This window comes from Diceros bicornis, chromosome 33 (assembly GCF_020826845.1).
Source record: "Diceros bicornis minor isolate mBicDic1 chromosome 33, mDicBic1.mat.cur, whole genome shotgun sequence".
Classification (NCBI taxonomy): Eukaryota; Metazoa; Chordata; class Mammalia; order Perissodactyla; family Rhinocerotidae; genus Diceros; species Diceros bicornis.
The window spans coordinates 12,154,269-12,166,602 of record NC_080772.1 but is presented as its reverse complement, the minus strand read 5'-3'; the positions used below and the strand labels follow the sequence as shown (position 1 = coordinate 12,166,602).

Here is a 12,334-nt window from a genome sequence, read left to right as displayed (position 1 = left end):
TTAATAATGGAAGACAAAATGGCATGCACCCAAAATGGAGAGTAAATAGCTGAAAGACTACAGTGACTAAATCCCTTTTAACAATGCCTTGATCATGGTAGGTAGTCAATAAAATAATTGTTGAATGAATAAATGAACAAATGAATGAATTAAAAAAAATGAGCAGTAAAAGTGTTTAAATATTAGAAGAAATTATAGGTTAGTTTGTAGAATCTCAATTTCTTGGAAGTGTTTTAAAATTTCATTTATTCACAAAAAAAAAAGATTAATTGAACACCTAGCATGTGCCAGGCACTGTCTAGGCTCTGGAAATTGAATGATAAATGAGAACAGGTAATGAGGCCTCTGCCCCCATGGAGTTCACATCAGAGTTGGGGGGTAGCAGGTGATAATAAGATAAATAAATTATTAAGATCCCATGGAAAGAGAAAAAAAAAAAACAGGAGGAAAAACTGCAGAGTGTGTGGAGAAATAGCAGAGTCTTTAGCTGGAATGGATAAGGAAGACCCCTACCAAGAGCTGTCACAGACACCTGAGGGATGGGAAGAGGAGGCAGCCTTTAAAAATCAGAAGGTGGGAAGAGTATGTGGGGAATACAGCAGAGCAGCAGGGAAAAGAGACTCCAGGCTGGAAGGACCAAGTTGGGGAGGAGCGTGGCTTGTCCAGGATATGGAAGGGAGGCCAGTGGGGAGCATGGTGGATAAGGGGAGGGTGATGGGGATGAGGTCAGATTCCTGGTTAGGTAGCCGGAGTGGGAGCCTCCAGTTTAGGGATTGGCAGCCCCAACAAGTTGATAATCCTAAAATCAGGGTCAAAGAGTCCATGACTCCTTGTCATCACTCAATTTATTACAATCACAAGTCTGTTGGGGCCAGTGTTCAAGTTATCCAAGTTGGTCTTCAGCCTGTGGTGGCAGAGCCAGGTTGTGGATGAAATTAGACCTGTCTGGTTTATCATCCAAATCACCTTTATCCTAGAGATGTTTGCTTCCTGGGCATGGGGGCCATGTTCACATATTCCAACACCAAAAGCAAGAAAAAGAGAAAGAGAAGCGTTAATGACGATGGTATTTTTAAGATAATGTCTCATATTTCAGAATTACTTCAGCTATTTTATTATCCTTATGAAAATGAATGTATCCTACAAAAATGCTTGTCTAGTCCACCAGGAATAATAGTTTCATTTTTTTCTAGAATAATATTTTATACACTAAACCTCTGGACCTGCTCTTTTTGGTCCAGTTTTCTTCCCTTTTTTTCTGTTCACTATGTTGTTGAATGAGGTCAAGAGAAAAAAATCATCAATATTTGTCAACTTCCTTTATAACCTTAAGAAAAAATCTTTGTATGATATCACACAGACAGATTTTCAATTTCCTTGTGTAATAAACAGCTGCTTTAGGATTTGGGTGTAATTTAAAGGTTTACAAAAATCACATTGAGATTGATGAATAAATCAGTTGTGAAGACAAAAACATTGATGCCTGTTGAAAATACCTCTCCAGACAGGCAGGAAATGAAATTAGTTCCCAGCAAAGTGTGGCTGTGAGGACCTCTGGTTGGTTCTGCTGCAGGCTTCTTAGGACTTGCTATGGTGGCACAACAGAACTGCGAGGGCTACAGAAATCTAATTAAAGAGCAAATGTCCCTTCTGACATCAAATTAATCTTTATCATGTTTCCTATTTTTATTTCAATCTGGCACCAGAAAATGAAATTTAAAATTCCAGGCATGCTACAAAACAGTTGGTGATTTTTCTCTTGAGCATTCAAAATATTCGGTCTTGTTTAATTAGACTGCTAGGCAAACATTTTTCAGAAATGTATATCATCACTGTTGTTTCATATTTACATCAATAAAAATGTACTTAGCTCTAGGTTTGACCTTAACATCTCTTTATATAGTGTTCAGAAGAATGTTTCATTTTCTAAATTGAAAGCAAGTAAGATAGTGTTATTTCAGGCTTTGATTATATTTTTCTTTGTCCTTGATTATTTTAATATTAATGATCTTAAATTTAGGCATTGAAGTTGGCTGAATTTTAAATCTTTGAACTTTGTAGATAACACATAATTTTGGTTTTATAAACTGAAGTTACACTTTTAATCTTAAACTAATGACTTAAAAATTAATGTTCTCCTGATATTCTCTCACCCAACCGTGAGGAACTATTTTCATTGGATGGAAAAAAAGCAGTGGTGGTTTCTGTTGTTGATTGTGTGGGATTGGGTGAAAGAAGTTGGTTTGTTTTTATTTATTTTTTGCTTTGTCATATGTTTCCATACCTTCCACTAACTCAAGATGTTTTCAACTACTCTATTTTTAAGACTTGTTTACATTAGGTTCTGTTTTGTTGATTGTGCAAAAATCCAATATAGAGAACTTTACCTTAAAGACATAGGAAAGCCCTGGCATTTACACATTTACACTCCCTGTGCCTTTCTAACAGTAGCATCAAAGAGTCTGTGTTAAACTTTATTTATTGGAAAACATGATTTAGGCCCTGAGAACATCCAATAAGCAATGCAAACATTCTCTGATCTCAAGTCCATATGGCCAGCCCTCATGACAGGGACTCAAATGGAAGGCAAAATGAGGCTTCTCTCTCGAGAAACTTTTTCCTGCTGTTTGCCCAGCATCACGCTAGACACTAGCGAAAGAAGTCAAGAAAGGTGGATAATAAGCCTGGTAAAGACAATATTATAGGACCATAGTGAAATGGATACATTTCACTGAAGCCAGTGGGACCTCTCTTCTGACAGAGACATGGGATGGTCTGGAGAACCAAACACCCAGTGACCCAATGTACCTCGTATGTTTCACCTTCCTATTCTGCAAAATGTTTCTAGCTTGAGCTGCAGGTGGTGTCTACATAAACAAACTTATTTCCCACAAACCAGCTGTTAATTTAGGAAACATTCTATCCTTTTCATCTGCATGAGGACAAATAACCAGGCTGGCTGAGTCTCTACTCTTCAATGATTTGTATCCAGTCATTCAAAGTTTTGTCTTTCATTCACGGCTTCGGTGGGAGTGAGTGTGGATACTGGCTTGAAGTCTTTATCATTTGAACGGAAAATAAATTAATATCTTAAAGCCGATATTGAGAATTTAGGACATTTGATAATAGGAGGCTTTGAGTCTTTACCCAAGGGACACTCAAACATGAATAAAAGTCTAAAGAAATATCCTAAGTTAAAAATCAATCCTCTGATCATTCTGCTAAGTTAAAAAAAAGAAAAAAAATGTAAAAACTCAACAATATTATGCCTTCAAAAGTTCCCTACAAGTGAATAGAGAATGATTCGTTATCAAATCTCTTGATTTTTCAGTGGTTAAAAACCTTGTATGAAATTGGCTGGAGAAAGAGACAACCGCCAGATTAATTAAGTTGCTTTTTTGGTCGTTTTCAGCAAAGCTTGCATGCAGTTCTTGAATTCACTAGATCAGCTAAAAATAAATCAGTGTATAATGCTTTTTGTTTACCAGATATAACTATATACTTCAGAGATTCTGTCCTTGAATTTTTAATAGCTTTGCAAGGATTAAAAGTTGACACTTCACCATACCAGTATATTAAAAGAATCTTCCTGAAGTCTGATTATGATTTGCCACTTCATAGACTTTTCAATTAAAAAAATATTTGCTCTATCTTACACTTTTCCTTCTCTGTGTTTTCCAATGGCAAGTTGTTTTGAATCTCTTTCCCTGGATTAGTCCAACAACTGTTGAAAAGCTTTGCTTGAAATTTTTTAGCTGAGAAAGTAGTACAAATAAAAGAAGCAGATGGTCCTTTTGTGATTGAATGAAGAAAAAGGGTTTTGAGAACAATATGTGAATAGGTGTAGTCTAATAAAACACTCAGCCACCTGCTGCCTGACTCCTTCAAAAAGGATTCTGTTGCATATTCTGGGGATTAACTATTAATGTATTGTTAGGTTTGATAGAAAACAGAAAGTTGGAGGAGTTTAGGTCCTTTTCTCTTTGTTTTGTTTGAGTTGGTTTCTCTATATTTTAAATTGTTTCTCAGTTCAATTTATCTGCTCAAGAGTATAATTAAAGGTTTTCTAATTATGGCTGAATGAAGGAAAGGTAAGGAATGGGGCTGTGGGCACTTTGTTTTAAGTTTTCCGGGCCCTTCCCATAAGCTCACTCTCGCAGAGACACAAGCAAGAAGGCAGTGGTGTGTTTGCAAACAATGGATAAATATTTAGGTGCTTTTCTTCCTAAAAAGGCACTTTGATCCTTATTTGTGGACTTGCTTTCCCTTTCAGGGATTTACTCTTCAACCTGACTATCAGACTATAATCAATCCTACGTCTACCGCTGCACAAGTGGTCACCCAAGCAATGGAGTACGTGCGTTCCGGGTGCAGAAATCCTCCCGCCCAGCCCGTGGACTGGAATAACGACTACTGCAGTAGTGGGTGAGCGGCCGCTTATCGCCACCTGGTGGTGGACAGCTCATAGCATGCATATCGTGCCCTGTTTTCTAGTCGTTGGCAAGATCCGTCTTTTCTTTCTGCTTTCTAAAAGATGATCTGGAAGGGTTCCACGTTCGTGAAAGCAGAAGACACCGCTCCAGAAATTTTTAAGCAGTCTTCTAGCCGTTCCAAGAATAAATGCCTTTAGATCCCTCTTCGCTTTAACTGTGCACTTCCCCAGTGCACAACTCCATCCCTCAAGCTAGAACATATAGACATACACGGCCCACGGTCACCTGTAGCCTGCGTCTTATAACAAGGCCTTGTCTGTTTTCTCTTCATACAGGGGCATGCAGAGGGACAAAGCACTGTACCTTACCTGAAAATCTGAACACCTCTTCTTTCCACTGAGGAATTCAGGGAAGTCTTTTCACCGTGGATTGCTTTGTACAGTCAAGGCAGTTCTCCATTTTATTAGAAAATGCAAGTTGCTAAGCACTTAGGACCATTTGAGCTTGTGGGTTACCCACTCTGGAAGAAATAGTCATGCTTCTTTATTATTTTTTTAATCCTTTATGGACATTGTTTTTTCTTCTTCCCTGAAGGAAATTTGGACCATTCAGATTTTATGTTGGTTTTTTGCTGTGAAGTGCTGCGCTATAGTACCTGCCTTAGCAACTGTAGATGTCTCGGATAAAAATCCTGGATTTTCCATTGGTTTTCATAATGGTTGTTTATATGGAACTACTAAAGACTTTTTAAATGGCTTGATGTAGCAATCATAGCAAGTTTGTAAATAGCATCTATGTCACACTCTCCTAGAGTATAAAATGTGAATGTTTTTGTAGCTAAATTGTAATTTGAAACTGGCTCATTCCAGTTTATTGATTTCACAATAGGGGTTAAATTGGCAAACATTCATATTTTTACTTCATTTTTAAAACAACTGACTAATAGTTCTATATTTTCAAAATATTTGAAAAAAAAAAACGTATTCCCAAGTGATTTTAATTTAAAAACAAATTGGCTTTGTCTCATTGATCAGACAAAAAGAAACTAGCGGTAAGGGAAGCGCAAACACATTTATTTTGTACTGCAGAAAAATTGCTTTTTTGTATCACTTTTTTGTGTAATGGTTAGTAAATGTCATTTAAGTCCTTTTATGTATAAAACTGCCAAATGCTTACCTGGTATTTTATTAGATGCAGAAACAGATTGGGAACAGCTAAATTATAACCTTTACATATGGCTCTGTATTATTGTTTCTTCATACTGTGTCTGTATTTAATCTTTTTTTATGGACCTGTTGCGCCTATTTATGAAATAATAAATATAGGTGTTTGTAAGTAAATTTGTTAGTATTTGAAAGAGGTTTCTTTGATGTTTTAACTTTTGCTGGCAAAAAAAAAGTTCACGCTTGGTGTGAATACTTTATTATTTAGTTTTTACAGTGACATGAGTAAAGCCAAACCTACTTTTCATTTAGCAGCAAAGTAACCAATCCTTATTTCTAGATGTCTTTGGTTGATGCAAACGAAAAACTGTGATATTTAAGAACTTGCTTTCTTCGTACAATATAACAGAGAATTTCCCTAAAAGTCACACAAGCTCCAAGACTAAACAAACAGACAGGTTCTCTATCTGAAAAGAGTTGCTTCTTGGTTCTCAGCTGGTTTTAGTCAGTTCTGTAAACTCCCCTCCTCCAAAAAAACACAAAATTGAAGTCAAATCCACCAAATTTCCTCAAACTGCACACTTTTCACAAAATATAGAAAACATTTAGGAATTAAACCAGGGGCAGGAGGAAACAAAGGGAAGCATACTGTCAAGAATCCATCTAAAAAGGAAAGGTGAGTAACTAGACATAGAAAAGGAAAGGGAGGCCATTCCAACTGTGAAAGCTATTGATAGACATGGAGATTCTTGCTGTCTTTTGTGCCTCTACAAGCTGCTTCTCTCTCCAGAATTTCTGGGTCTTCCAAGAGAATTCTGAGGGTACTAGAGATTTGCTAGGGAACCAAAAGCATTGAGAATCTGGCTGAAAGTTTGCATAGCTTTTATATCAGAAAGAGCTAGCAGATTACTCCCACACAGGAGATTGTATCAAGAAAGCTAGCCTGGTTGGAAATCAAGAGAATGGCTGATGTCTCTTCCATGGAATGTGTGAAATACTTAGCAATTTAACTAAATCCAAATATATGCATTGTGTAATCCAGTCAGAATTAAAAAGACAAAAGGTATGCTTGCTTTGGAATGATTTTAGGCATTGTACCACCGTGAATCACTTGAGCATGTAATAACTAATAAATAATGCAGATCCAATGTGATTATTAAAATGACTGTAGCTGAGAGCTCTAATTTTCCTGTCTTGAAACTGTATAAGAATTCGTGTGATTAGGTTCACAGTTTATTGTTTGTCTGTTTAGTATTTTAGAAATATACCAGCACTACTAATTACCTAATGTCTTATTTATTATATTATGCTAAAGTAAAATTTTCACTTGCATTAAGTCTAAGCTGAGAAGGTAATTACCAGCATGAGGACAGCCCAGCTTTGACTTGACAGGCGGTTTGTACAGGAAAGTACAGTGTTGTTTACAGCTTTTCTAGAGCAGGTGTGCAACCAGGGTAGAGAGAGTGTTGAAACTCGATACCAAAAATAGTAAAAAAAAAAAATGTAAATAAAAGAAAATACATCATAAATAAAAATTCATACCATGCGTGACCATATTCTATTTGGATATCCATCGGTCTCTAAAGGACAGACCCAGTCAGATGAGAAAGCCCAAATTTCATGGCAGAAGTGATGGGGCACAGACAGGGATTAATGGCTGCCGCGGCCACAGATGTTCTTTCCTAAAACACTGAGAACGCCCCCTCAGCAGCCTGAGCTCTGGTGTGGTGAGGTGTTGCCTGAGGAATCCTCCTCCTCTAAGGAAGCCAGAATCCCGCCTGGGCACAGCAGCTTGTAGCTTGTAACTGGAAGGAACAGTGATGGTGTACACAGAGTCCCCTGCTATAGCACTCCGCAGGGTCCCTGGACCTTGAATAAAGTCACGCTGGGAGATTCAGCAATAATTCCGAACATATAGTATCTTTACCAGCACGCCAAAGTCAAAATTATAACTAACTAGAAAAGAAAAAATGTGCAATAGCAGGGTGGCAGAGGGTTGAGTCGTGTCTCTCACGTAGACAAGAAAGAATAATCCAAAATCTCAATTCCCATTCAAATGTGAATGAGCTGACAATGGAAAATTAGTCAAGTAATGACTTCCAGTTAATCAAATTCGTGGACATAGCTCAGGATGAAAGGTGGTCTCTGTGATTGTCTTCACTTTGTCGCTTTAGAGAAAAAGAGGCCCACCTGAATGGGGCATGAGTGGTCCACAGAGGGCCAGGACTACAAAGAAAGTGTGTCTTGGCTTGGATTCATTACCAAGAAATTTTTTAAATTTATGAATTCAAAATATAAAGTAACCACATAAGCAGCCAATTTCCTTTTTCTGTGGGCCTTGCCTTTTGCAAAAGATTTGCCCTACTCATTTTGAAGGTAACTACGTTGAGCCATATGAAATTGCCAGTATTTGACCTTTTTACCTACAAAAATGGCAGTTCCATATGGTTCCACCTAATATGTTTGGGAACTAGAGATGATGGGGTTTGAGCCACAACTTTAGATGCAATTTCAAATGGAGTTAGAAGTTCTTTACCAAGTCCTAGGAGAAAATACTCAAAGAAGTAAATCAGTTATGTTTGTTTGCAAGGCACCCCACTTCAGATCTGTCCCAGACAACTACATTAGATTAAATAAAGAATATTTTAAGTTACCATATTCCAGTAAATCTGAATAAACATCATTATTTCTTTGTTATGGTAAAAAGTTTTGTGTAGGAATTTGTAACAAATAAGTTATTTGCTGGAACATGAAAGTTTTTGTTACACACAGATGTTCTCTTAGTGTTTATTTGTTGAAAGGGGATTTGATCTGCATTTTCTTATTCCATTTATAACTCTCATTTTCAGGTAATGATAGAAATACAGAGAAATTCATCTCTTGCTGATGATTGAACATTGAAAGAGTGGTAAAGCAAGGTACAGAATTCACATCATCAGTTCAACCCCCAAATATTTATTACATTGAGTCACCAAATGTGTGAATTCATATGAGTCACCCAGGAGTACAAAGCTTTCTTTGTTTCTCTAGAATAGAATAATTTCTTTACCTCCAAAGCAGCTTGGAATGTCAAAGCACATAGTAGGTGCACAATAAATGCAGTGATAGGTACAAAGATCAGTGAAACATCACCAATTATTCTCAACAGGAATTGCATGATGTTTTCTTGATGATTTAAAAGCTCTTTAAATATAGGAGGGAATTAAATATTGCAGGCAAGCATTAGGAGGTGAAGAAGAACAGAAATTTTTCATTAAGAAATCTAAGTTTACAAAAAGATTGAAAGAAAGAATTTCAAAATGAGTTGTGCCACATTTTTTTGGTCTACATAATTGAACAAGAGTTTCTAGTTCCAAAAGTAAAAGATATAATACACACTAGTCACATCAAGAAGCTAAGAGGCAAAGGAGAAAAAAGGTGCTAGACAAGTAGGAGTGTTGAGCGCAAGAAAGAAATTTCAGGAGACAAGTTTATGGAATGCTAAATTAAAACAGTGATGAGCGGATGCTGAATTTTTTTCTAATTACTGGGTGTTAGTATGACTTGATGAAATAAATAAAAGACCATATTTCCAGGACTCTACCTAAACTCCACCAGGATAAGAAGAAATGGTCCTATTTTTTAAGCTTCTCAAAGGAAATTTCCATAGGTTTCTTTGGAACTAGGTTCCAGCATGGAAGAACTTTCCCTAACAGACAAGTTCCCAAATCCTTACTCAAGACTATTGCTTGGAGAAAGGACATGGGGAGCTTCTGACATCACCAGTCACCAAGGAGGAAGGCTAGGAGCTTCGGGAGGGAAGGGTACCTTCTGAACCAACATACACACTTGGCAGTACACGTGTAAGCAGAGATATTAGACTTTGCTGTCTCGTTTCTGACTTGGTCAACATCTTGTCATTTGTAACCAGACTCAGCTTACGTTGTAGTAGGTAAGCGAAGACGAAGTTCTTGTTCCGGGACCAGGAGACAACTGAGAACAATGACGTGTTGGATTTCAGCCCTGGTCAGAATTGTGTCTTATTAAAGGAGCCCACCAGCACAAATCCTACTACTGTCATCATCTCACATTTTATTAACAGCTTGCTAGCAAGGATATTTGAACATGAAATTTCATTCACACTGACATGAGGACGGAAAAAAAAATAATGATTAGAAAATAGAATGGAAAGACATAATTCTACAGGAAAAAAAAATCATTCTAAAGAAAGAGTGTGAACTAAACTACAGTATTTTAAAGCAGCATCCCTGTTTGACAATTGTGTGTTTACAATGAGCCTAAACATAATTGCTCTGATGGGCTGTCAGGGAAAAGATTAATTTGGCAAAGATTAGTATTGACTTGCTGTTTATTAAGGCTTTTAAACAGCTGTATCTGGCAGCATTCCTGTAAGTGCCTGTCATATCTGAAAATCAGCCTCACACCCTGGTGCTCGCCAGCTGTTACTAAACAATCTTCTACCACTTTGAATGTCTTTCTCCAGGCCAAACAGCAAGAGCAAACTATTGCCAAATGAGCCTTTTTCTCCTCCTGTCACTTTTTTTTTTTGGAGTGGGGGTGGGGAGCCTCTGAATGTTGAAATGTCAGCTCGCGGCCGATGGCTTAGCTGATAAGAGGTGCCGGAAGTCAGGAGGTGGTTTGGGTGCTAGATGAATGCATTCCCCACACAGAGAGTGGTAACGCTGTTAGTCACCTCACACAGACAAAAAACCACAGCTTGCAACTGTTGTCGGCAAAAGGTTTTAATGACAGTTAGCAAGTGGCGATCAAAGGCTTAGAGCCATCAGATTTCCAAAATTAATGTTTTGTTTCCTCAGACTGGCACATGCCCTGTTGGCCATAACACTGGGAAAAGACCCCACCGTGGGATGCTGAGGGAAATTTCAGTAGCAGCCATTAATCTTTATCTCGTGAACTGAGGTTTCTCCCTACGACTGTGAAAGAGGACAAGCCTCCTGGTAAAACATGCAGCTCGCAATTTGATTCAGTAGAAACCTGTAGAATAAGGCAGGTTTGGATGTTTTGAAGTCTGTAAAAGAGAGGGCAGATTGAGTTTTGTACTGGAATAAGACCCAGTAGTTTCAAAGCCAAGTACAGTCATAAAGGCAATGGAAAGAACAGCATTCCAGTGTAGTTAAACATCAGGCTATAAAGAGCCCAGTGTTATGGTGAAAGTCACACTGGTCTTACCAACGTGACTGCATTTTGAGGATTAATCTCAACCTTTTCAAGATGCATCAGGCTGGAAGAAGTTGTCAGAGCAGACGCAAAAGGACATTGTCATCTCCTAACCCTTTCACTGCTGGCACTTTCCATTACACTGTGTGTGGGGTGGGGAGGGAATTGGTCTTGGAGCTAAGCTTTCTGGATGGACATTTAAAGCAGGTGTTTGTCAGTGTTTAACCTCCAAATAACTTTGTTTTGAAGTCTTTGCTGTTGATGCAGTCTGATGCTTGACATTTGAATTGGAATCAAATCGCGTCGAATTCCAAGGCATAGACAAATGACCCATATTGCTCAGCCTTGAGAGTATGCCATTCCTCCACGGACGTCCAAGTACTCTATCCCTAATTCTTTTCACATTCCATGATGGTGGGTATAAGGTAAATGAGAAATAATAGCTAATTCAGCACTTACAATTAGAGACACGAAGAGAACAGAAGTCAAGAAGTGTGTTTCACTGAGCCCCATTAAATCCCGCTGAGCCGGGCTCACTGCTCAGAGCTTTAATTCTTGGTCCTGCTGAAGCCCAGGCTATGGACAAAGGAGAATCTAGAGGGCAGAATTCGCTTAAAACTTAATTTATGACAGTAAGTCACAGAGTGGTCTAAGTCCTAAAATAGCCCTTGACTTCTGGGTACTGTGGCCATTTTCTAGGGCAAAAGCTACCACTGTAGGGGCCTGCCCACTCTGAGAAATTAGGCCAAGCACTGGACTGTGCAGAAATGCACCCTCTCTCCTTGATCCAATGGATGGTACCTTAGACCTTGCTGAAAAGGGGCAGCTCGATTGCTGGAGTCAAAGCACATCTGTTGCTAATTAAATTAAATTCTGAGAATACAGCATCAACTTTTTATTCCAAAAGCATTAATATTATTTTCAATAGAATCCAAGAAAGGCCAGGGTGGGGGCGGGGAGATTCCTTAGATGTATTCTTATCATGCTCTACAGGAGAACGTTTGGTAAACTTTGTCTTCATAGCTTTATAGGTTTGGTTGCCTCCCATGGATTATTTGATTTGATTATTCAGATGAGTAAACTGAGTGTGTGAGGTGTAAGAATCTACTATTTCCAAGATTAAATAAAGCCAATGAACTAAGTGAGAGGTCCCAGTGATTTGTTGATGACCCCACTGTGGTTACACAAGATCCAAAGGAAGCAATGAACGAAAGGAACTACTCCCATGGGGCATGGTCCATGGATCAAGTCCCTCCAGAAACCTAACATTATTGGTATGAGGCTCAAACATGTGGAAACAGCACTATAAAAAAGTAGCTTTACGTATAATCATTGTTAGATTTATCTTTGATCTAGTTTTATCCAGTTTCCCAAGCCCGAGGAAATCCTTCAGAATTCACCTCTCTGTAAATTGTAACCAGTTCTGTGGAGTATTTTGTATTTTGTTTTGTTTTTGTTTTTTTACCAAAGTAGACCCACAGAAACCTAAATCTGGTCTTGGCAAGAGTTTCATACAAGACGAAACGAAGAACGATATATCTAAATGAAACTGTAATTTCC

At 38.1% G+C, this 12,334-nt stretch overlaps 1 protein-coding gene across 2 annotated transcripts in view; it reads left to right on the top strand.

Moving 5' to 3' along the window:
- Window positions 1-6,876, top strand: part of TOX (thymocyte selection associated high mobility group box) — a 294,622-nt gene extending 287,746 nt beyond the window's left edge. For both annotated transcript variants that reach the window (XM_058528751.1, XM_058528752.1), the window contains exons 8-9: window positions 4,274-4,425; window positions 4,769-6,876. In XM_058528751.1, the coding sequence (XP_058384734.1) occupies window positions 4,274-4,425; window positions 4,769-4,805 (189 nt within the window). In that variant the 3' untranslated portion in view covers window positions 4,806-6,876. The remainder of the gene's footprint in view (window positions 1-4,273; window positions 4,426-4,768) is intronic.
- The last annotated feature ends 5,458 nt before the right edge of the window (window positions 6,877-12,334 follow it).